Here is a 21,494-nt window from a genome sequence, read left to right as displayed (position 1 = left end):
TTTACTGTTGTGTTTGGTTAGGGCTTCTTTCCCCCTTCGGGATTTAAAAAAGCAGCAGCAGCCATGGAGTGGGACTTCAAACCCAGAGTTACATAAGTGGGCAGCTTTGCCCACCACCATGCCAACACAGGTTGCAAGGAGGCTCAGATTCTCTCTGAAGGCTTTTCAGAGTTGGGGTGGGGGCTCTTCTTTCTGGGAAGACTAGCTTGTGAACCGACAGGAGCTCCTCATGGAGGGGCTGGTAAATTCCAAAAGCCAGGGCATCAGTGCCAGTCAGTGACTCACTAAAGGATGACAGCTATGCCAATGCCAGCCTCTTCCCCCTCCCCGCCACCTTCAAAATTACGAAATTGCCAGAAGCTTTGGTTTTACAGGCAGAAAAAGAAAGTGCTGTTGAGTTCCACAGCTCAGTCAGGAGGGCAAGTCTTCATTTTAATCTCGTCCCCCATTGAGTTCTCCCAAGGAGAGAGGCAGCTTCTGCTAAAAGGAGTTAAGGGGGTACGAGGGATGTTGGGGTGACTTACTGACCAAAGCAGTGAATGCAGTCTGTTATTAGCTGTTGGGATAGGAGCTGGGAAGAGCTGCCTGGCCAATGTTTTGCCACAGGGGTAGCTTCTCAAGTACTGGGGGGAGGACTGGGTGTAGAAAGGGGAGCCGCTGGCTGGCCTGCGGTGGCCATTAAGGGTCTGAGTGTTTGCCCAGCGCCAGGAAGGGGGCCTCCGGTGGTAGAGTGGAGTTCTCTCTGCCTGCAAGAGGGGGAATGTGGCCGAGGGTGCCGGGTTTCTGGTCGGATCTGGGTGGGAAGCGGTCTCCCCGCGCCCTCCTGAAAGCCTTGTTGTCGTTTGAAGGTCGGCAGAGTCTGGGCTGAAAAGGAAACAATTTGGGGTTTGAAAGGATGTAATTCATTCTTCCTTTCCCTTTAACCTCTTTCCTCTCTGGAAAGCATGTGGAAACGCTGAAGAGAAGAGTGAGAGGGCGGGCGGTGGGGCCGAGGGGAGGAAAGGGTTAAGCCTGATTTCTTTTAATTGAACTCCAGAACTGGTGGCCCCAGGCAAGGGGGGGACTGACCCCGCTAGCGGTAACCAGATGTGGCGGTCCCAGGGGAGCCCCCGAGCAGACCCCTGGATTGAGAAGCAGACAGGAGGTGGGGGGGGGGCCGGCCCGGCCCCCATCCAACCCCCACCGCATCCCCCTACCCCACTCCCCCTTACACACACCAAGTCTCAATTGCTGGCAAGCTGCACCCGCCACTCCAGGTCTGGTCACGTTCAGACCCGTGTCTGTATTCGAACCCAAAATTGGAGCTGAATTGATGAGACTAATTTCGAGAGGGGGGTGGGGGGAGGGAGGGAGGGAGGCCAACGAGCTCTCGGGCTCAAGTGCTCCTGAAGAAATAAAGAATTAATAAGTCACCTTTTTCGCCGCTGTGGACACCCTTTTGAATTTTTTTCTTTCCAATTGACTCGGATCTCCTCTGGATTTTTTTCCCCCTCCTTCTCCGGATGGACTCTTAAATAAAAGTGGGAAAGTCCAAAGCGTGGTCTGGAGAGCGTGGACAAGGTAACCTGTTTCGGAAGTCGGGGAGAAAGAAGCGAGGAGTCAGGCCGAGAGCACCCGAGGGTCCCCTCCGTGCCCCAGCTAGAGCGGGAGGGGGGCAGTGCTGGGGGACCCGGGAGGCCTCCGGGTCGCAGGGCCCTGCAAGGCGGGCCGAGGGGAGGCTGGCCTCAGGACTGGATCGGGGTGACGGTCTGGAGCATCGGCCCCGGGGGTCTCCCCGAGAGAAGTCTGGGGCGGTTCATGGATGCTGCCTGCTGGGCTTTGCAGACCCGCCGGCCAGCCTGGACGGATCATCTCGTCTTAGCGTAGGTTTCTTGGGGCCCAAGGTGGCATTGCCTGGACGGCTCAGACCCGGGCGCCAGGGCTTGGGCCATCGGGTCGGGGGTATGCGCCAGGGGGTTGACCTAGAAGGCGCGGAGAGGTGGCCTGGGGTGCCTCAAGGACCGGCCCTCGGCGGGCGCCGGGAGCTCTCCAGTAGCCCAGAGCAGAGGCGCGCCGCCCCGAGGACGTCCCTCAGCTCGCAGCGCTCAGAGCCGAGTCCACGCCCCCGACGGCCGGGGTCCGTCCGAAACCGCCTGGCGTCCGCGTCGCTGGGTGAGCGGGTGCTCCGCGAATCTGTGCGACTCCGCAGCCGAGCGCCCGGAGTGGAAAACTTCCCATTGGATGCACTTTCGAATGGTCTGTCGGCTTCGGTCTGCGTCCGGATCTTCCCGGGCGGTAGGCTCCAGGTTATCCTTAGCCCCAGTAAACTCTTCCGCCCCCCGCCCCCCCAAAAAAAGTTTGACTCCGGCTGGAAAAGACATTAATGAACGTATCTGTGGGAAGAAACGGAAAGTGAATGAGTCAGGAGGGCCACCTTCGGCCAACGGCCCCGGGAAAAGGAAGGAGGCCAAAGGCGTTCGGTCTTGGACTTTGGGGGAAGGTTGGGGAGGGGGGCGGCGGGGTGGGTTCGTGCAGACTTTGGGAATCAGGGCGCGAGCGCCGGGCGTGGACCCCGGCATTGTTCCCAGCTCGCCCTTATCTCCCGGGAACAAGTATCCTGTGTGCGCAGCGCATGAATGTATCTGGGCATCTCCGCGTATATTTATATAGTGTGTGTGATGCGAAAAGCAGGAGCGGCGGCGGGGGGGGGGGGGGGGGCGGCGAAGAGGGGGTGTGGGGGGAGGGAAGACGAGGGAGAGCAGAGGGGAGAGAAGAGAAGAGAGGAGAGCGCGAGACAGAGAGAGAGAGAGAGAGAGAGATAGGACTTCCTCCCCATTCGCAAAGTGAAGTCACTTCCCAAAATTAGCTAAAAAAAAGTTTCATCCGGTTAACTGTCTCTTTTTCGCTCCGCTACAACAACAAACGTGCACCGGGGAGCGAGGGCAGGGCGCTCGCGGGGGGCACGCAGGGAGGGCCCAGGGCGCCAGAGAGGCCGCGCCGGGCTAATCCGAAGGGGCTGCGAGGTCAGGCTGTAACCGGGTCAATGTGTGGAATATTGGGGGGCTCGGCTGCAGACTTGGCCAAATGGACGGGACTATTAAGGTAAGCGACCGCTCGGTGGGCGCGGAGCCGGTTGGGGCGGCGAGGCGGCGGGCAGGCTGGGCGCGGGGCGCCGGGGTCCCGGAAGACGTGGCCACTCTCCCTTCCTTCCGCACCCCGGCTTCGCGCCGTCTCCTCCCGCGCTCCGGTGGCGAGTCTCGAAGGCGGGGGCGCGACCCGCCGGGTTCCGCGGAGAGGGCGATCTCCCCCGCACCCCTTGCCCCCGAGCGGAGCCCGGCCCCCTCCCACGGCGCTGCCGGCCGGACTGCGTGCGGGTGGGGCCGGCGGCGTGAAACCCCTGGGAGCCGGGCGCCCATCGCAGCCGGGGGCCGGAGACCTCCCGGGCCCCCACTCCCACCCGGAGAGCCGGGCACTCCGGTCCCGGTTCTGGGCACCCGCCGGGCGGCCGGCGGCTTCCTCTCCCCCGAGGCCGAAGGCGGCGGGGGCGGGCGCGCAGCCGCCAGCAGCCGGGTCTCCTGCCGGGTGGGCCCAGGGGCGGGCAAGTGGATTGGTTGCAGGCGGATCGGGGTGCGAGTGAGTGTGTCCGGGGATCTGTGTGCGCGGGCTCCTCCGGGTGGAAGCCCTGTTTACATGTCAGCGCGGGCCGGTTTCCCTTCCTCTTGGTACTTCTCTTGCCGAGCTGCCGACTCCCCGGGACTAACGGGCCGGACTCTCCTTGCCTTTCCTCCGCCCGGCATCACTTTCCCGGACGGCTCGCGCGGCTCTCCGCACGCCCGGCTCCGGCACTCCGCGCCCGGGCTGCGCCAGCTCCGGGGCAGGACTCCCTCCCGCCTCTCGAGGAGGGTCCCTCGCCTGCGGAGCCGCTCCTCCTAAAGGGAGCAGCCCTGAGCCGGCCGCCCTGGGGGATGCCAGGTGGCCAGATCCTTCCTACTCCCACCCCTACTCTTGTCTCGCGCCCGGGTCCAACTTGCCAAATGCAGCCCAGAGGGACGGGTCAGGGTCTGGGTTTCACCGCAGACTTCAGGAGGGTTCACTGCCTGCTCCCTCTGGAAGGGGGAAGTGGGGTCAGGAGCAGAGAGGAGGGACAGCCCCTAATGTGACGGGCCTTAGAGGACCGAGAGGAATGAATGGGACCAGGAGTTGGCTGCGAGGCTACCCCACAACTGCAAGCCCGAGCCGGTCTGGAAAATCTATTAGGCTGGTGAGGAGGGGACTGGCAGAGCCCACCATTCCCCGAACTCAAAGGAATCAAATCTTTGCTCAGGGTTGAGTAAGAGGAGGCTCAGATGTTGGGCTTGGAGAATTCAAGAGATTTTTATCATTTGGGTGGGGTAGTGGTTTTATTTTCTAAGTTTTTTTTTTTTTTTCTTCTGAGAGTTTGAAATATGCTGACTTAAGTAAAAGGCACCAACAGCAGGAACTTGAAAATCTGGAGATGAGATTACTGATTGTATTGGGTTAAAAGGAGCCTCTGTGAGTCTGGGTTCCTCCAGTTTAAAGTGTGTGGGTGAGGTGTCAGTTGAGGAGATGAGGTTGCTGTAGGGGGGGAACCAGTAGATGGGGGTCCTGTCACTGGTCATTTAATGTCTCTCTCCCTTCTTTTGGTGGATGTGTGCAAGTGTCTCGGTATGTCTGGTTTAGTAATAAGATGCTCCAGTCTAGAAAACTCCCCTCACCAGGACACTTGCCACTGGCCCAGAAGGCCCCTCTGACCCGGAAGGGTGGTAAGATGGCTCCAGGGTCTTGATGTGGACACCCTAAGGAGAAGTGAAGCAATGTCTCCCCAGTGCTCAGACCTCTCAGCACAGGCCCTGAGGGTAGGGAGGAAGCTGTGGTCTGTGTACCCAGAATGTGCTAACCTCTGTAGATGCACACACAGGGATTGGCATGGCCAGCAGTGAGAGCAAGCTTAGGCCAGGACCCTGGTGGGGGTGACAGGCTTCTTTGCTGCAGGGGTGATGGAAGCCCATCAGTCCATCCAGACCTTCCCCTGGGGCACCTTCCATCTCCCATCCAGCTTGCCTGAATATGAGACCGACCAGCAGAGCAGCGGCTTTTCAGGTCGTCATCTTCTGCCCAGCGTTCAGAACTGCCCATCGTTCTGAAGGACTGAGTCTTTAGTGTATACTTTGGTATTTAAATTGTGTGAAAACCACAGTTTCCTGTTCATGTGTGACCTTCGGATCTTGGGGTTCCCAGACCCCACTCCCACAGGGGTTCCAACACTATGTGTGGAGAGGACGTGGACAAGGAGAGGCCCCGGGACTTCTGGTCTCTGTGTGAGGATGCACAGTCCACGAAGCCAGTTTGAGCTTCAGACTCTGTAAAAGTGAAACAGTGGGACTGAATTACCTCTGCAATAGTATCTTTCCAATCGTTTCAGTTCCTAGGATATCTTGCTCACATGCTCTTGCAAGAACATGGAACTCCAAGTTCAGGAAATCCAGTTCTAGATTGAGAGAGCTCAGAAGACAGCACGTACCATGTGGAATTTGTAGACACAAATCCAGAATGTGTATTTGCAGTTTGAATGGCCTTGACACATCATCTTTGACTGATTTGGGGATGTGATTTTTATGCACCTGCGTATTTCTTCTTCATCTATAAAGCATGTTGATATTTCAGAATACCTCTGGGTTTCATCACTGGGGAAGCTCTTTGGTCCAGTTTGCCAGGGAGGTTTTTTGCAGAAGCTTTTTATTTTGTGATTACAAAACCTCAACCTCATCACTCTTGTTATAATAAGTCCTTCTGTATCATGCTCTCTTCTCTCCAATAATGTCTCCTGGGAAGGCTCTGCACATCACGTTGGGAGCACCAACATTTGCTGGAGCCCTTCCACTCTTCATTTGCCACAGGCAAGTCCGTCTAAATATTAAACAACACCTTACCCCGCCCTGCTCCCCCACGGTGATGTTATCAGTTGTTGAAAAGCACGTGATACTGGTTGCTGCTTTAAGAATGACCTGGTTTCAAATATTGCATCTTAGATCTAGGAAGTCTTCAATTGAATCTGTTTATTTCATCTGTGGAAGCTTGATTCAGTCAGTGCATATGCTACCATTAAAGATGGGGAAAGAATCAGAGAAAATCTAGATGTGGAGAATGGAATAGGGAAATGAACTGGGGACTTGGAGTCAGAGAACCCAGGCTCAGTCTCCATTCTGGGAGACTCAGTTTTCTCATCTGTAAAGTGGAGCCAAAGTACCTTCTTGCCATAAGTCACAGTAAGGATTCAATAAAGTTTGGTATCTTCATTGACTGTATGTTAGTTGACTTTCTCCTTGGGGACAGGGCTTGTGGGGATCAGTTGGCCAGAAAATTAGTTCATAGGTCTGGATTTATTATATACATCTTCATTAATTCTACAAATATTAATTAGGTGTCTCTTATGTTCCAAAGCTCTGCTTTATGTGTTGAGGCTAAAGTGAAAAGTGAAAGTGTTAGTTGCTCAGTCGTGTCTGATTCTTTGCGACCCTGTGGACTGAAGCCCGCCAGCTCCTCTGTCCACGGGATTCTCCAGACAAGAATACTGGAGTGGGTTGCCGTGCCCTCCTCCAGGGAATCTTCCTGACCCAGGGATTGAACCTGCATCTCTTAGATTGCAGGCAGATTCTTTACCGTCTGAGCCACCAAGATAGGAATCAAAACCTTGCTGGAAGTTATGCTCTGGTGGAGGAGACAGACACATACATAAATAATTGTGTGCCCAACCTGATACGTCTTCTGAAGAACAATAAAGCGGATTAGGGAATAGACAGGGATGTGGTTAGATAGCCAGGATGGTCAGGACGGTGCTTCCAACAGAGTCCCAGCTGAGCATAAATACAGTCAGTTTTCATCATTTACCTCGGGAAAGCACCGCACCACACAACAGTACATGTGGGGAGAACAAAATGGGAAAGGAGGGCTGAAGTGTCAGCTGGGCTTTGAAAACCATCAGAGTCCATAAGCCATACTGGCCCAGGCGGCAAGTCACCACGGACACTGGGTGTCCAGTTGGAAAACTTCAGGATGAGCCCCCTGGAAGAAAGCAACAGGCTCCTCCATCCATGGGATTTTCCAGGCAAGAGTACTGGAGTGGGTTGCCATTGCCTTCTCCGAGAGTGAGGGGTACCCGGGAACAAAGACTTTACTTCTGTCCTTAAAGATGGATGCTGCCTTCACTCTGGGAGTGAACTGTTCCCCCACCTGTGCCTTTAATTAACCTTCATAGCACCTGGACTCATGCAAACTCAGGGCACCTCAAGCTGTGTCTCTGTCTGGTGACCACAGAGAATTGCCTCCCTTGAGGAGTCACCAAGCGGTGAATCCTGTTTTGTTCCTGAATAATTTCTACCAAAAAAGCTTCCTCCCACGTCTGCTGTTGTTCCACTTCAGGCTTTCAGGACTGCAACTTTAGAGCTTTAGTGGTTATTTAGCTCCATATCCTTGTTTTATGGGAGGGAAACTGAGGCCCAGAGGTGTTTGCTGAATTATCCAAGATCACACAGCTGACTAGCGACAGAGTCAGGGTAAGAATGAGGGTCCTTACCCTCAGCCAGTGTTCTTTCCATTTCCTAGGAACATTTCATTTGCTTTCTTTACATTATTATGAATTGTAGGATCCTGGAAGTGGTGTGTATGTGTGAGAAAGAGAGACGGAGGCAGATAAGCCATTAAAAAAATTATGGAGAATCTTGACAGTTTGGACTAAAGACTGTTTCTCTTATTTAATAGAAATGTATTTCCATACTTAAGAAAAAAATCTCAAATGTTTGTATAGGATTTTTACATAACTGTTCTCCAAAACAAATCCTCCTCTTTCTGTAGACAAACAAGGTCTCCACTACCAGGAGACAAAAAGAAAGAGAGTATTTTACTTAAATAGGCCCCTTTACAGACCAGGGACAGGTGGGCTGAATTACTATTTCAGTTCTTTTAATAATTGAATATTTGACTATTGAAATAGAATGTATTCAGATGCATTAGAATGTATCTTATGGGTCTACCTTCCAGTCTGTGTAGTAAGTAGGTCTTTTAATAACAGCTGCATTATATAAGATTTAGAATTTCAATGTCTCTTTTTATTTGGGGTCAAACAGTTAACTTGGCACTGGCTTTAAAAAGTGGTTCATTTAAACCAAATCTATTTTTTTTAAAGAAATACAACGTTAGACAAATGTTAGCATTGAGTTGCCCCAGCAAAAGAAAAAGTTGGAAAATTTTTTATAATGATGAACCACCAGGCTGGATTTCTAATGGTCTGAGGCCTTTATCATCCCTCAAATATCAGAAAATATCCCTATGTTGTAAGTCAACACTCAGGCCCTCAGCAAGGTCCTTGTCTTCTTGGGAAAAGTCTCATCCTGCTTGAAGCTTGATAAAAAAGATTTTCAGATTAGGACCTAACTATTTAGGGTTGGAATGAAAAACATCTACTATTTTCATTTATTTGAGACAAGCAGTTGCATTATGTAGGTAGAGAATAACGTTTTTGTTTTGTTTTGAATAACAAGTCTTTCTTTTTTGGCCTGTCTTGAAACAGTTTTTCTAAGCCTTATCTTTTGTTTGTTGCTTTGTGACAAATGGAGAAGACTAAAGGACATTGGCCTCTACCTGCGCGCGCACACACACACACACACACACACACACACACTCAACACACACACAGTCTCACAAAATCTTCAACCAGCCATAATAGGTTTTTTTGAAATCTCAGAGCTATGCAGGTGTCTTTCTCTCTGCAGAAAATGACACCCTGTTTCATTTTCTGTGGCTTCAATGATATTTATCTATAGTGCTCATCCCATTCATGGGATGCATTTTATGCTTATCTATATTTCCCATTCACAGGAAAGCAAAACAGTGGGACAGTTTTGCTAAATGGTATCACTCTACCTTTTCTACTGACCTGGTAGACCCAATGTCAGTGGCCCAGACTTTGAGATATTCCCCTAGAGGCAATGGATGGGGTTTGTCTGTCCCCGCACTGTCACCCTTAGGGCCATCTTAACAGATGGCTTGGACATTTGACAGAATTAGACAGTCTATGGACTAACCCTTTTCTGCGCAGAGCAAGCTGGTCTTATGGGAACTTGTCACCTTGGTCTCATGGGCATCATAAGCTGATTCCACCTGTGTTAATGCAGGTCAGGAGGTCTGCTGCATGGCTGTTAGGCAGGGGCTGAACTAGGTACTAAATGCTATCAAGACACCAGGCTGGTGGCAAAAGGGCTCCTGCCCTAGAGACACAGCAGGAGGAGAAGCTGTGTGTGTGTGTGCATGCACACCCAGCAGAATGCAGTAGTGTGTGTGCAGTAGAAGAAGGAAAGAGCAATTTCAACTGGAGAGACACAGAAAAGACAGAAGTAGTCATGTGTTTGCCCCTTTCTGTTTACAAAGCATTTTCATGTTCATCCTTGCATTTAATGTTCACTACAACCCTTTGGGAGGTAGTATCGTCACATCTCTGTTTTATCAGGGAGAAATGAAAGTTCAGAGAGGTTAAGTAACCCTAAGATGACAGCGAATAGGTGACATACTTGGTTTTCAAGCCCAGTGTGTTTCTGTTTCCAGAATGCTTGTTTGTTTTTCTTCACACCAGCCGCAAGGCCTCTTGGCCCAGGTAGACCTTGACTTTGAAAGATGGGTAGGACTTGCACAGGAAGATATGGGTCAAGGGCTTTCTAGGAAAGTAGAATACTGTGGGGGTGGGGCATATGAAGGAGAAGGTAAAGTGGAAATATTGGATGGAATAGATTATGGATGATCTTAAATACTGTAAGTGAGCATTTGGATCTTGCAAAACACGTGGAAAGGAGGAATCACAAAATTTTTAGTAGAGGGCTGATCTATATAACTAAAAATTTGTCAGGAATGGAATCTCATCCTAGTCTTATCCTGCTCCTTAGGAGATGGAAAACAAAAACGAAAAAGAAATGGAGATGGAAGTGGCTCTATCACTTATCAGAGGCCGCAAGAATTAAGTAGCAGAAAGGATTAGACAACCAGTCATAGATTCAGGGTACCAGACTATGTTGCCAGCTGTTTGATTATTAAATATGGAGTCAAGGCAGAGAGGAGAAACTCGATTTCACCAGATCTGATAAAAATATGATTCTCCTTCCCTTCTCTGATTGTGTCTTCTTTCACAGTGTTCTAGAGACTTTGCCACAAGCTGTCTTTTCAACCAGGCCATCCATCCTGGGCTACCAACTTAGTTCCTTTTTAGAATGAGTCAGCAGATAGTAAATGAGAAGAGACAAAAGGAAAAGCTGTTTCCTGAAAGGCAAATCCAATTTCTATGGAACTTCAGACAGATCTGACATACTTTCATAGACTGGCTGGGCCCATCATCTCACTTAGAAATACTGATATTTCACCTGTGCAAACCAAAACCTATGTGACTTATCACTATCTTTCCAAAGACAACCAGAAATCAGGTGCTCAGACGCCTTTTCAGATCCTTCAGATCTACTTCTCAACAGCTTAAAAATGGCTTCTACCCACAGAAATGAACCAAAATACTGAATATTTGAGATATTTTCCCTCTTTGGGGAACAGTGTGCCTGCTGTTTAGGTCATGATCAAAATTCCAGAGTGTGTAAGTTTTCACTTCCAAGAGAATGCAGACTTGAAATGTGAAATGCATTCCCCACGGCAGGGCCCATTTTCTCAGACGGCGACAGGTGTCCCCAGGAACAAAAGACCGCGTGTCACACCCCAGTGTGCACATGTAGGTGATCAGTGTTACAGGTGCCGTGGGAGCTTCCACTCTGCATTTCTAGACCGCTGTGGGTTTCAGGTGTCTACTGGAATCTAACAATCCAAGAAGAGACTTTTTAGGTCTCATATATGGGAATTCATTGATTTTCCATGAGAAGGAGTCTGAGAGTGAACAGTTCGGCAGGACTGTAGAAGAAATGTGAGAACAAACAGGTTGATATAAAATTACCCAGTTTGTGAGTTGTCAACGCTGTTACAATATATATCGATGCATGTATTTAGGGGGAATTATTTTTTAAATTTTTGTTTATTTGACTGTGCTGGGTCTTAGTTGCCGCATGCGGGATCTTTAGTTGTGGCTTGCGAACCCTTAGTTGCAGCGTGTGGGATCTAGTTCCCTGACTGGGGATCAAACCAAGGGCCCCCACGCTGGGACCATGGACTCTTAGCCACTGGACCACCAGAGAAGTTCCCTAGGTTGAAATTCTTATGCTTGAAGAGTTCTTTTGTCTTTAGGGATTTATCCCTTAATTCTTACTCATGCATTTACTCATTCAACTAAACACTGAAAACTTTTGCCAGGCACAAAGCTTTATATAAACGAACAAGAGCCGGATGTCTTTACTGCTTCTTCTAGGCATCTAGAGGGTAGAGGTTTCTCTGCTCACTGATTTTAAAGTTTCCAAAAGAAGCAGTACTCACTAAGGGCCTCTTTATCCATGGCTTTGTATTACAAGGAAGTGTAGGCACATTTTCCCAAGGGTAACACCCAGCCTATAATTTTTTAATTGCCCTTTTACTCGGGGTGATACTAGTCCTGGAATGGACATTTTTGGAAATCCAGGGTTTCAGCCAAGGAAACTCTTTCTTCTTCTTATTCTCCCTTTCTCAGCTCTAGTTCCTCCTTTTGTATATTGACATCAAGAAAAATACCGTAAGCAGTCTCTTACCTTGGTGGGTAGCACTTTTTATGCCTGGTTTTTCCTAAAGCTGAGATGGCATCCCAGGCAAAGGGCCAAAAAATTATTAAAAAAAAAAAAAAAGAAAAATACCGTAAGTAAAGTGAAAAGACAAATGAGAAACCGAGAAAGACTATTTCCCATCCATCAAGCAGAGGGCACATGTCTTAAAACACAAAGATTATGTGGAATCTAGAAAAATGGTATAGATGCTCTTATTTACAAAGCAGAAGTAGAGACACAGACATAAAGATCAAATATACCAAAGGGGAAGTGGGGTGGGATGAATTGGGAGATTGGGATTGACATATATACGTTATTGACACTGTGTATAAAATACATTAACTAATGAGAACCGACTGTATAGCACAGGGAACTCCACTCAAGCACTGTGCTGACCTGAATGGAAAGGAAATCCAAAAAAGAGGGGATATATGTGTGTGTTAATATATAAACTGATACAGGGCTTCCCTAGTGGCTCAGTGGTAAAGAATCTGCCTGCCAATGCAGGAGATGCAGTTTCGATCCCTGGGTTGGGAGGATCCCCTGGAGAAGGAAATGGCAACCCACTCCAGTATTCTTGCCTGGGAAATCCCAAGCCTGGCAGGCTGCAGTCTGTGAGGTCGCCAAGAGTCGGACACGACTTACCGACTAAACAACAACAGAAATTAAGACAACACTGTAAAGCAATCATACTCCAATAAAAGTCAATTAAAATATAATAATAAAGACTGTTTACAAATAAATAAGAAAAAGGTAGACCACATAGCAGAAAAATAGACCAAAGATGCTATAAATAAATGCTAGAAAAAGAAATATAAATGGTCAGAAAGCATATGAAAAGAATCTCAGGCATCTATATATTCAAATGAAATTAATGAAATTCCAACATTTATCACCTATGAGGATAGCAAAGATGAAAACAGCTTACTATTGCCTCATGGCAGAAAGAGTAAAGGGAAATGTCTCTCACTATTCCTGCTAGTGGGACTCTAACTTGGTACACTCACTCTAGGAGGCAATTTGGAAACATTTATTGAGATGTTAAGTGTTTATATACAAATTTGATGATAATTCCAATTCTAAAAATGTATCAGACATATTCAGTCAAATACCAAAGATAAATGTACAAGATGTCTTTTGTAGCATTGTTGGTAAGGGCAAGAATTGGGAAAACTCTAAATATCCATCAGTAGGGTACTAGACAAATTGATTTTAGAAGACTCAGGTAAAAAATATCATGTAGTCGTTAAGTGGAATAAAATCAATTGTGTATACACACTGACTTAGAAAATTCTCCAAAGTATCTTAATACATGGAAAAAAACATCACAAAATGTGTGGTTCCATTTCTATAAAAAAAGATGAAAGTTTGTTTTTTTATTTATGGATATACTTTTCCAGAGGTTGTCTATGCATAAATAATCCTAATAGATAGATGTGTGTGTGTGTGTTTGTGTTTTGATTTTAACAGCCGCTACTTATGGGCAGGACTTTTACTTTTCACACTATAAACATGGAATATTTGACTTTTTAAATCACTAGTATATATTACTCTTATCCTTTTAAAAACTGATGTAAAAGAGGGACTAGAAATAGATTTGTAAAAAAGAATAAGCTGAACACTGTCATTCTATCCCCAATGTGTTGCTCTCAGAGACTCTGGGATTCCATTTCTCAGTAAAATACAGAGAAAAACTGTCCAGCCAAGGGTCTGGGGACCTGAATTGTAGCCCCAGCTCTACCCCAAAGGAGTTCTGGGAGCTTAGACAAGGCATTTCCCTGCAACAGTATTTGTGTAAATTTCCTCGTGTTAAAGGTTTTCTCATGTATAAAATGAAGGTATGATTTCAAAAGTCCCTTTCACCTCCCATGTTTATAAGACTCTAATCCCAGGCAGACTTTAAAAGCATTTCTCATTTGAGGGCTTGGATGACTGAAGCTCTCACAGAAGTTCTGTCTAGCCTATGTGGTTCTTCTTCATAATCCAAGGATAATTCATAGAATGATCTGGGAGCCGGTTGGAGGCTGGGCAGGGAGGGGCTGGGTCTCACGAGGGCCTTCCTGAATTTCTGGGAGCTGGTGTTTTTCTTACCAAGCACACTGGAGCTGTGTTAATCCCTTTGCATTAATGTAAATGAAGAATAGGGCCTGACTGTGTTTTGGGGGTCTTACGCTCTTTCCCAAAATTTGGTCTCATTTAAAACCCAAAACACATTTGGTCCCAAGTGCCTTTTCCTTGGATTAAAAAAAAAATTCTGTTTAATTGAAGGGAAATTGAATTCGTCTGGTTTTGATTCATTTACACTTAACTCTTAAAAAAAATTTTTTTTTTGAGGACATATTTGATGTCCAGGAAGGATTTTGAGCCTCTTAATGAGTTTTCTGGGAGGCTTTTTTTTTTCTTCTTCTTAAAACAGGAAGTGGTGCTAGGCTTTGGGCAAACACAGTCAACCCTGAAAAGCCCCAATTCAGTTTGAAACCATATCAGCCACCATTTTGCATGAGCCCCAATGGCCCTTACTAAGGCCTTTCTTTTCCTACTCCTCACCTGAGAGTAACAGACACACTCACCTTCCACCCGAGGGGAAGAGTGTGGAGGGCAGACGATTAGAATCAGGAGAAGGAAGAGAAGGAGCAATTCATTGAGCTCTGACTGTGTACCAATAGCTGTTTTTGCCTTTATGGGCATGCTCACTTTTTAAAAAATTTTATTTTATGCAAGGATAGTTCATTTCTGCTGTAGAGCAAAGTCATTCAGTTATACATATATGTACATGCTTTTTCATATTCTCCATTTTGGTCTATCACAGGATATCAAATATAGTTCCCTGTGCTATACAATAGGACCTTGTTTATCCATTCTCTATGTAATAATTTGCATCCGCTAATCCCAAACTCCCAATCCATCCCTCCGCTTGGCAACCACAAGTCTGGTCTCTAGGACATGGTCCCTTTTGATCCTTGTAACGACCCTATGCTGTATGTACTGTTTTCATTTTGGAGATGTGAAATAGCTTATCCGAGGCCAAGAGGACAGAAAGTGGAAAGGCAATGATTTGAACCTTATCCTGTTTGCCTCCGAAGTTCATAGAGTTTAGCCTCTGTGATCCGTTGCCAGTTTGAAACATGCACATCCATAAAACTGAGGCTCCAAACTCAGTCCATCTATGGAGGCCTTGCAGGTGGTGGTGGGCTTCCCAAGTGGCTCACTGGTAAAGAGTCCACTTGCCAATGCAGGATATGTGGGTTCGATTCCTGGCTCAGGAAGGTCCCCTGGAGTAGGAAACGGCAACCCACTACAGTGTTTTTGCCTGAGAAATCCCCTGGACAGAGGAGCCTGGTGGGCTATAGTCCATGGGGTCACAAAGAACTGGACACAACTGAGCAACTGAGCCCGCAGGCAGTAGTGTTTGTCTGCGTGACTCCTCTGCTCTAGACGGGTCTGTGGTCTCGCTCTATCCTCCACATCCTGTCCTTAAGAAGGGTTCAGCCCTCTGTTTCCCAGGTTAAGAGTCCCTGCCTGACTCTGCTGGCAGATGGACTGGGTAGCAGTTGGGCAAGGGAAGGGGAAACTGATAGGTTCCATTTTACTTTTTAAATTTGTTTTTCTTGGAGTTTAGTTGCTTTACAATGTGTGTTTGTTTCTGCTGTACAACAACTGAATCAGCTATATGTATACATATATCTCCTCCCTCTTGAGCCTCCCTCCAACCTGCTCCCAACCCACCCCTCTAGGTCCTCAGGTCCTCAGAGAGCACAAGCTGAGCTCCCTGTGCTGTATGGCAGGCTCCCACCAGCTCTCCATCTTACACATGGCAGTGCCTATATGTGAGTGCCACTCTCTCAGATCGTCCCACCCTCTACGAGCTATCAAAATGATTTGATGTGAAAAAAAAAAAAAATCTCTTGTAGCTCAGTAGAGAATAGCATATTCTTTGACTCAATGATGCTTCCTCTTATACAATTTCATGCTTTCTCTTCTCTCTGGATCTAACTCTGGCTGTCTTTTTCATTCTCTTTCACTTACACACACACACATAAATTACACACACTTAAAAAAAAAATCTGATGGGGGATGTGTTTCTATGAAAGACAAAGAAGGGGACATTTTGCAAGGTTAAAAGGGAGTCATCAAGAAAGGCTAACTTCAGGCTCCAGTTTCTCCCGAATAGCATTTCTTGTTATTTCAAGGCTGATTGACTTATAACTGCATCCCCAGCCACCTCACATCAATTCCTTTTATCAGCTCAAGTGAGACTTCCTGTGGACTGGCCCAGCTTCCTGATGTATTTCCTTTTTCCTTTGGCAGAACAAAGAAAACCATAGCTCCAAGGATCCTTGGAACCAAACATCATTTAGCACTGAAGAACCTATTATTTAAAATGTTTTATTCTCAATGTGGAGGCCGTGTGCTTGGCTTTGGGTTTTCTTACCGCCTGCGGCGTACCCCCCTGCCCTGTGTACGTCGTCACGGTGGACCTCGGGTGCAACTCTCAGGGGTCAAGGAGGCACTCGAACTCATTGCAGTTGTAGTTTGGTTTTACTCCAAGAGGGAAAATTAACCCATTCTCCTCCTGAGCACCTCCTCCACCCCATACACACGTATGCCTCTGGGAGTCACATGAAGACCTCTGTGTATAGGGTTTATGTTTTTGTCACCCTAATTCAACATAATCTGTCAGCAAAGAATCTCTTACTTAGAGATGTCAGCTTATCTTTGTTTGAAGTTCTAACTCTAGAAACATGCATATAAGAAAAGAAACTTCAAATTGTATCCCAAGGATCACTGGTGTTAACTGAAGAGGAAATTCCAGAAATTGGGATAAAGGTGTTTCTTTTCTCTTTCGCTTAGAGGACTCCATATTACCCATTACCACTTGGTTTCACCTCCTACTCTACACCTTATTTCTGAAAGGGCTTTAGCTTAATTCCCAGTAAGCAGTTCAGTTCAGTTCAGTTCAGTCGCTCAGTCGTGGCCGACTCTTTGCAACCCCATGAATTGCAGCACGCCAGACCTCCCTGTCCATCACCAACTCCCGGAGTTCACTCAGACTCAGGTCCATCGAGTCAGTGATGCCATCCAACCATCTCATCCTCTGTCGTCCCCTTCTCCTCCTGCCCCCAATCCCTCCCAGCATCAGAGTCTTTTCCAATGAGTCAACTCTTTGCATGAGGTGGCCAGAGTATTGAGTTTTCAAGCTTCAACATCAGTCCTTCCAATGAACACTCAGGACTGATCTCCTTTAGAATGGACTGGTTGGATCTCCTTGCAGTCCAAGGGACTCTCAAGAGTCTTCTCTAACACCACAGTTCAAAAGCATCAATTCTTTGGTGCTCAGCTTTCTTCACAGTCCAACTCTCACATCCATACATGACTACTGGAAAAACCATAGCTTTGACTAGACGGACCTTTGTTGGCAAAGAAATGTCTCTGCTTTTGAATATGCTATCTAGGTTGGTCATAACTTTGAGAACACTACTAAGAGAGCTGCCTGGGGATGTCCTGGTGATACAGTGGCTAAGACTCTGTGCTTCCAAGGCACAGGCCCCAGTTCTATCCTTGGTCAGGGAACTAAGATCCCACAGGCTGCACAAAACAGTCAAGTTAAAAAAGTTTGCTTGTATTTGTCATATTGCCCAAGGCAGACATTGCACTGAGTACCCACCCCTGAGATTGTTAGAAGATAAGAGGCCATCATACCAAAGAAGTATCTAGGTTTCAAGGTCTGATGTGTCTAAAGATGAGAACTGGACAGCGGAACGCAGGTATCCATTCCCTACATTTCACGATAAGAGTGTTTCCACAAGTAAAGATATCAAGCCTCATCGGATCCACGGGTGAACCTGCTTTCTTTGCCTTTCAGTCTTATTTCCTGGCCATTGTATAATTCTCCTGTGGAGTCAAACAGGGCACTTTCCATAGGAACCGCCGATGCATCTAAGCAGTCATGCAGCCACTCAAATGCAGCCTTTCTCTTTACAAAGATCACTGGTTTGAAATGGAAAACAGTTGAAACTGCAATATAGCTCCCCTGGCAAAAGATGTATTTTTCAGACAACAGGAATTATCATGGATAATTCACATTGATTTTTCCCAACCCAATCCTCAGTGTAATCATTTCTAGATGTAAATGCTTTGAAAAGGGGTGATCTTGAGAAAAAAGTCACTCAGCAACTGTATTGTGTGAGGTGAGTGTGTGAGGGTAGGTAAGGGCTCAGTGAGGATACTAAGCCTCAAATAACCTGCTTTGAGGATGCCAGGAGAAAAGGGCTAAATTTTCTGCACTGATACAGAAAAACATGAGATCTTTCTTTTCCCAGCTCTGCCACCAGCCTTGTACCTACATCTGTGACCAGTCAGGAATCTTAGAGAACAAAGACCCATGCATTATCTCTCTCAGTCCCCAAAATGCTATCTGTAGAAAACCATATACGTACAGTCCACTCTGGTACCACCCTGTGCATTGGCTCTTGGATTCCAAAATCAGCAGATGCTCAAGTCGCTTACATTTTGCTGTCCATATCCTCAGCTTCTCCATTCGGCAGATTCAACCCACCACAGATCAGAAATACTATTATAAAACGTCCGCGATCAGTTGCATATAGGGATGAGGAACCCTTGCAAACAAGGGGCAGACTGTACTGACCTTAGTTTTCTCTACCATAAGAGCATATTGGGGGCAACAAGTATAGCCAGTCTTGATCAAATAAGGTCTTTGCTGCAACACAGGACTTCTTTTGAAGTCAAGGACTCGAGGGACACCTGTACTTTCTGCACTTTTCAAGAAAGAGAGAGAAAAGGCAGACTGCTTGTCTGGAAACGTGCTTCAGGAAATTTGGTGTGCAGAGAATTTTCCCAGGGTGCCTCATGGAAGAGGCATCGAGGCATGCAGACTTGCCCCTCTGGGCACTGGGGCCTCTAAAGTCCTTGGTTCTGCAGATCTGTGGTTCCCTATCTACTTTCTGATCTGTACTGTTGTAAAGGGAAATCGCAGTCCTCCTTCTCTGCCTTCTCAGAGTTTGCCTTGCAAGGTGTTACAGGCAAGCCACGATCAGTCAGTGGGGCTGGGTTTGGATCACCTTGGAATTAATCATTTCTTCTCATCAGTTTGGACTGGGCAGGATCTAGATTCTGTTCCGCCCAGAGCACCTTTTTAAAAAACTATTTAGGCCCTGTATGTATTTCATGGAAAATTTCACACGCCTGTTTTTGATTCACTTCCAATTAAAGGCTCAAAATGCTGGTTTTGTAAGAGTGCTTTGATGATTCAGATTCTTGTTGGTTGATCTTTTTTTTTTTCCTTTCTCCTCCTCAAAGAAGTTTAATAAATGTTGCTCAGGCATTTGCATGCTTAATTGTTTAAAATAATTGGAAACAGGAGAGACCGTTTACTGTATGTGCACAAAACGAGGATATTTATGAGCCAGATGCCTTGGTGAAGGTGACTCTTATGGGAAAATAAAGAATATGACGGAAGGTGGACAACTTGGTGTCCCCACCGCTGGGAGGGCAGGGTGCTCTGAGCTCAGTTCCTCCGGAATGGTCAGGGGCATATTACGGGAAACACAGGAGTCCCTCTTAATGCAGCCAGTCAGCATCAACAGGCTATCCATGGGATGGTCAGTCTCACCAGAGATGGACCAGGTGGACTGGTGTCCCAATGCTAATGCTGGTCCCTCTTATTGGAGGCAGTCCATTGTCTGCAGTGACAGCAAGTGCATCCCTTGCCTCCTTCTTCATACTCGATAAAAAGCCTTGATGATGAACCTACCTGCACAAACCTCTGCGCTAAATGAAAAAGAGACCAACGCAGCAGGCCCCCTAGGACCTGTGGAAGCAGTCCCAGGCTCTGCCTGTGTACCGGTCCCTCTGAAGTGCTCACAAGGGCACGGGGCATCTGGTAATCTGATTTCTGCTCCTGGCTTTGCCTTTGGCTGGTTGGGTGACACTGGACAAGTTTCTCCCCTTTTCTTAACTTCTCTTCTCTATCTACCCAAAAGGATAAAGAAGAGGAATAGTCAGTCCTCTTCTGTCTTGACTTTGGTGAAAATCTGGCCTGCTAGATTGCTTTGAATTTCTTGAAGAAAAGCATTAATTAATTACTGCCATTTGCCAAGCAACTCAGCAACTCCTTACATGGTGCTTCTTGTTGTCAATTGTCAAGCAAGCATCATTTCCAATTCTGAGTCTTATTTGGACAACTTACTCTTCTCTCTTTATTGTTACAGGCTGGTTAGCCCTATTAAGCCGGAGTTACACAGTGTAACTTCGTGTTCGCACAGTGTCATGTGGGGATGCGGTGTGGGGCTTCTTGGCTGAGAAAGGTGACAGAAACCTTTATTCTGGTGGGCAGTGAGATGCTATAGTGTTTTGCAGATTACCGTGATGCTGGCAGAATGGCTCCTGTGCAATTCAAAGTGTGAAAATCTAGGTTTGAAAGCAGCTGATTAGCTGTGTGATCTTGGGCTAGATAGTCTCTCATCTCCTCCCTTCCTGTCTGTAAAATAAAACCAGTCGTAAGTAATATGAAGTTTTCTACTGCCATACTGACCAATAATAAGAATCAAAATAAGTGGAAGAAAAAACACTTTGTAAAGAGCTATGGGCATCTGCCTGCCTAGCAGGAGACATGGGTTTATTCCCTGGGTTGGGAAGATCCTCTGGAGAAGGAAATGGCAACCCATTCCAGTATTCTTGTCTGGGAAATCCCATGGACAGAGAAGCCTGGTGGGCTACAGTCCATGAGATTGCAAAGAGTCAGACATGACTTAGTGAGTAAACAGCAATGTAAATACTGGTTATTATTATCTTAGTTATTATTCTCATCCAGGTGGATGTTTGAACATAACAGGCTGTCCATGGAATTCTCCAGGCAAGAATAGTGAAGTGGGTTGCCATTCCCTTCTCCAGGGTATCTTCCTGACTCAGGGATGGAACCCATGTCTCCTGCATTATAGGCAGATTCTTTACTATCTGAGCCACTAGGGAAGCCCTAAGAGATAATAATTGTTGCTTAAATGGAGTCCATGGGTTACTTTTTTCTGACTTTCATGGTTCCCAAAACTTACTTGCATTTGGTAAAATTCGTCAGCTATTTATTCATATCTCTTTGCTAGTAGAGACACTCTCCCCTACAAATGCACCAGAACAGACCAAACATCCCATATTCCTCCTCTCCCCTCCCTCATATCCGGCCATTGTTCTCCTCCTGAAACTCCCATCCCCATCAATGGGGGTTTTACGTAAAACCCGATGGCAGGATGTGAGTGCAGCTTCAGGAATTCCAGGCTTGTGCTGCTGATAAAGAGTTGTGTCCAACTGAAAACACCAGTGAAACAAAATTCCCTTGTCCAAACTATGCTACTCAGGTTTTGTTTTTTAACTTTTGTCTCTGCCTTTAAAGAGTCAAAAACCCTCCTAGAATATAAGCCATGTATCTTGTACCACTTCCCCTTGCGAATGGTTTTTCGATGCTCATCTAGTGAGCAACCACTGCCCCCACTACTTGTACCACCTCGTCTGTCTCCTCCCTGTCCTTGTGGGAACACAGGACCAGGACTGAAGTGGGTTGACTCAGTGGGAGCTGACATTTCAGTCCTTCCATAGGCTCTGATTTACCTTCCACTTCCAAAAAGAAGAGTCTTCCAGCCTGTAGGAACTGTAGGACTGAACGCTCCTGATCCAGGAATCTGGATTGGTTTGGGATGTGATGGTTTAAGTGTGGAAGTAACTGAAAGCTTAAACTGACTTGAGTGTGAGTGAAGGGGTGACAATGTGGAAGAAGTC

The 21,494-nt window shown here is 47.0% G+C and overlaps 1 protein-coding gene and 1 long non-coding RNA gene across 6 annotated transcripts in view; one reads left to right on the top strand and one right to left on the bottom strand.

Moving 5' to 3' along the window:
* Positions 1–411: 411 nt before the first annotated feature.
* LOC147342219 (uncharacterized) lies at positions 412–1,553 on the bottom strand. Its single transcript, XR_015157559.1, has 2 exons — positions 1,414–1,553; positions 412–864 (listed from the first exon to the last, which is right to left on the bottom strand). It is a non-coding gene; the product is annotated as an uncharacterized LOC147342219 (long non-coding RNA).
* Positions 1,420–21,494, top strand: part of FLI1 (Fli-1 proto-oncogene, ETS transcription factor) — a 132,831-nt gene continuing 112,756 nt past the window's right edge. The window contains exon 1 of one of the 5 annotated variants that reach the window (XR_015157558.1): positions 1,420–2,274. Coding sequence is in view for 3 of the 5 variants with exons in the window: in XM_086383667.1 (XP_086239793.1) it covers positions 2,221–2,274 (54 nt within the window). In the remaining 2 variants the exon portion in view is untranslated. Of the gene's footprint in view, positions 2,275–2,602; positions 3,082–21,494 lie in introns of those variants that run through there. The other 4 variants (XM_086383667.1, XM_086383673.1, XM_086383669.1 and 1 more) reach the window with 4 other exon arrangements.

This window comes from Bos grunniens, chromosome 29 (genome assembly GCF_055505025.1).
Source record: "Bos grunniens cultivar Pamir isolate PY7600 chromosome 29, Bosgru_T2T1.0, whole genome shotgun sequence".
Lineage (NCBI taxonomy): Eukaryota > Metazoa > Chordata > Mammalia > Artiodactyla > Bovidae > Bos > Bos grunniens.
This window is presented reverse-complemented; position numbering and strand designations above follow the sequence as displayed.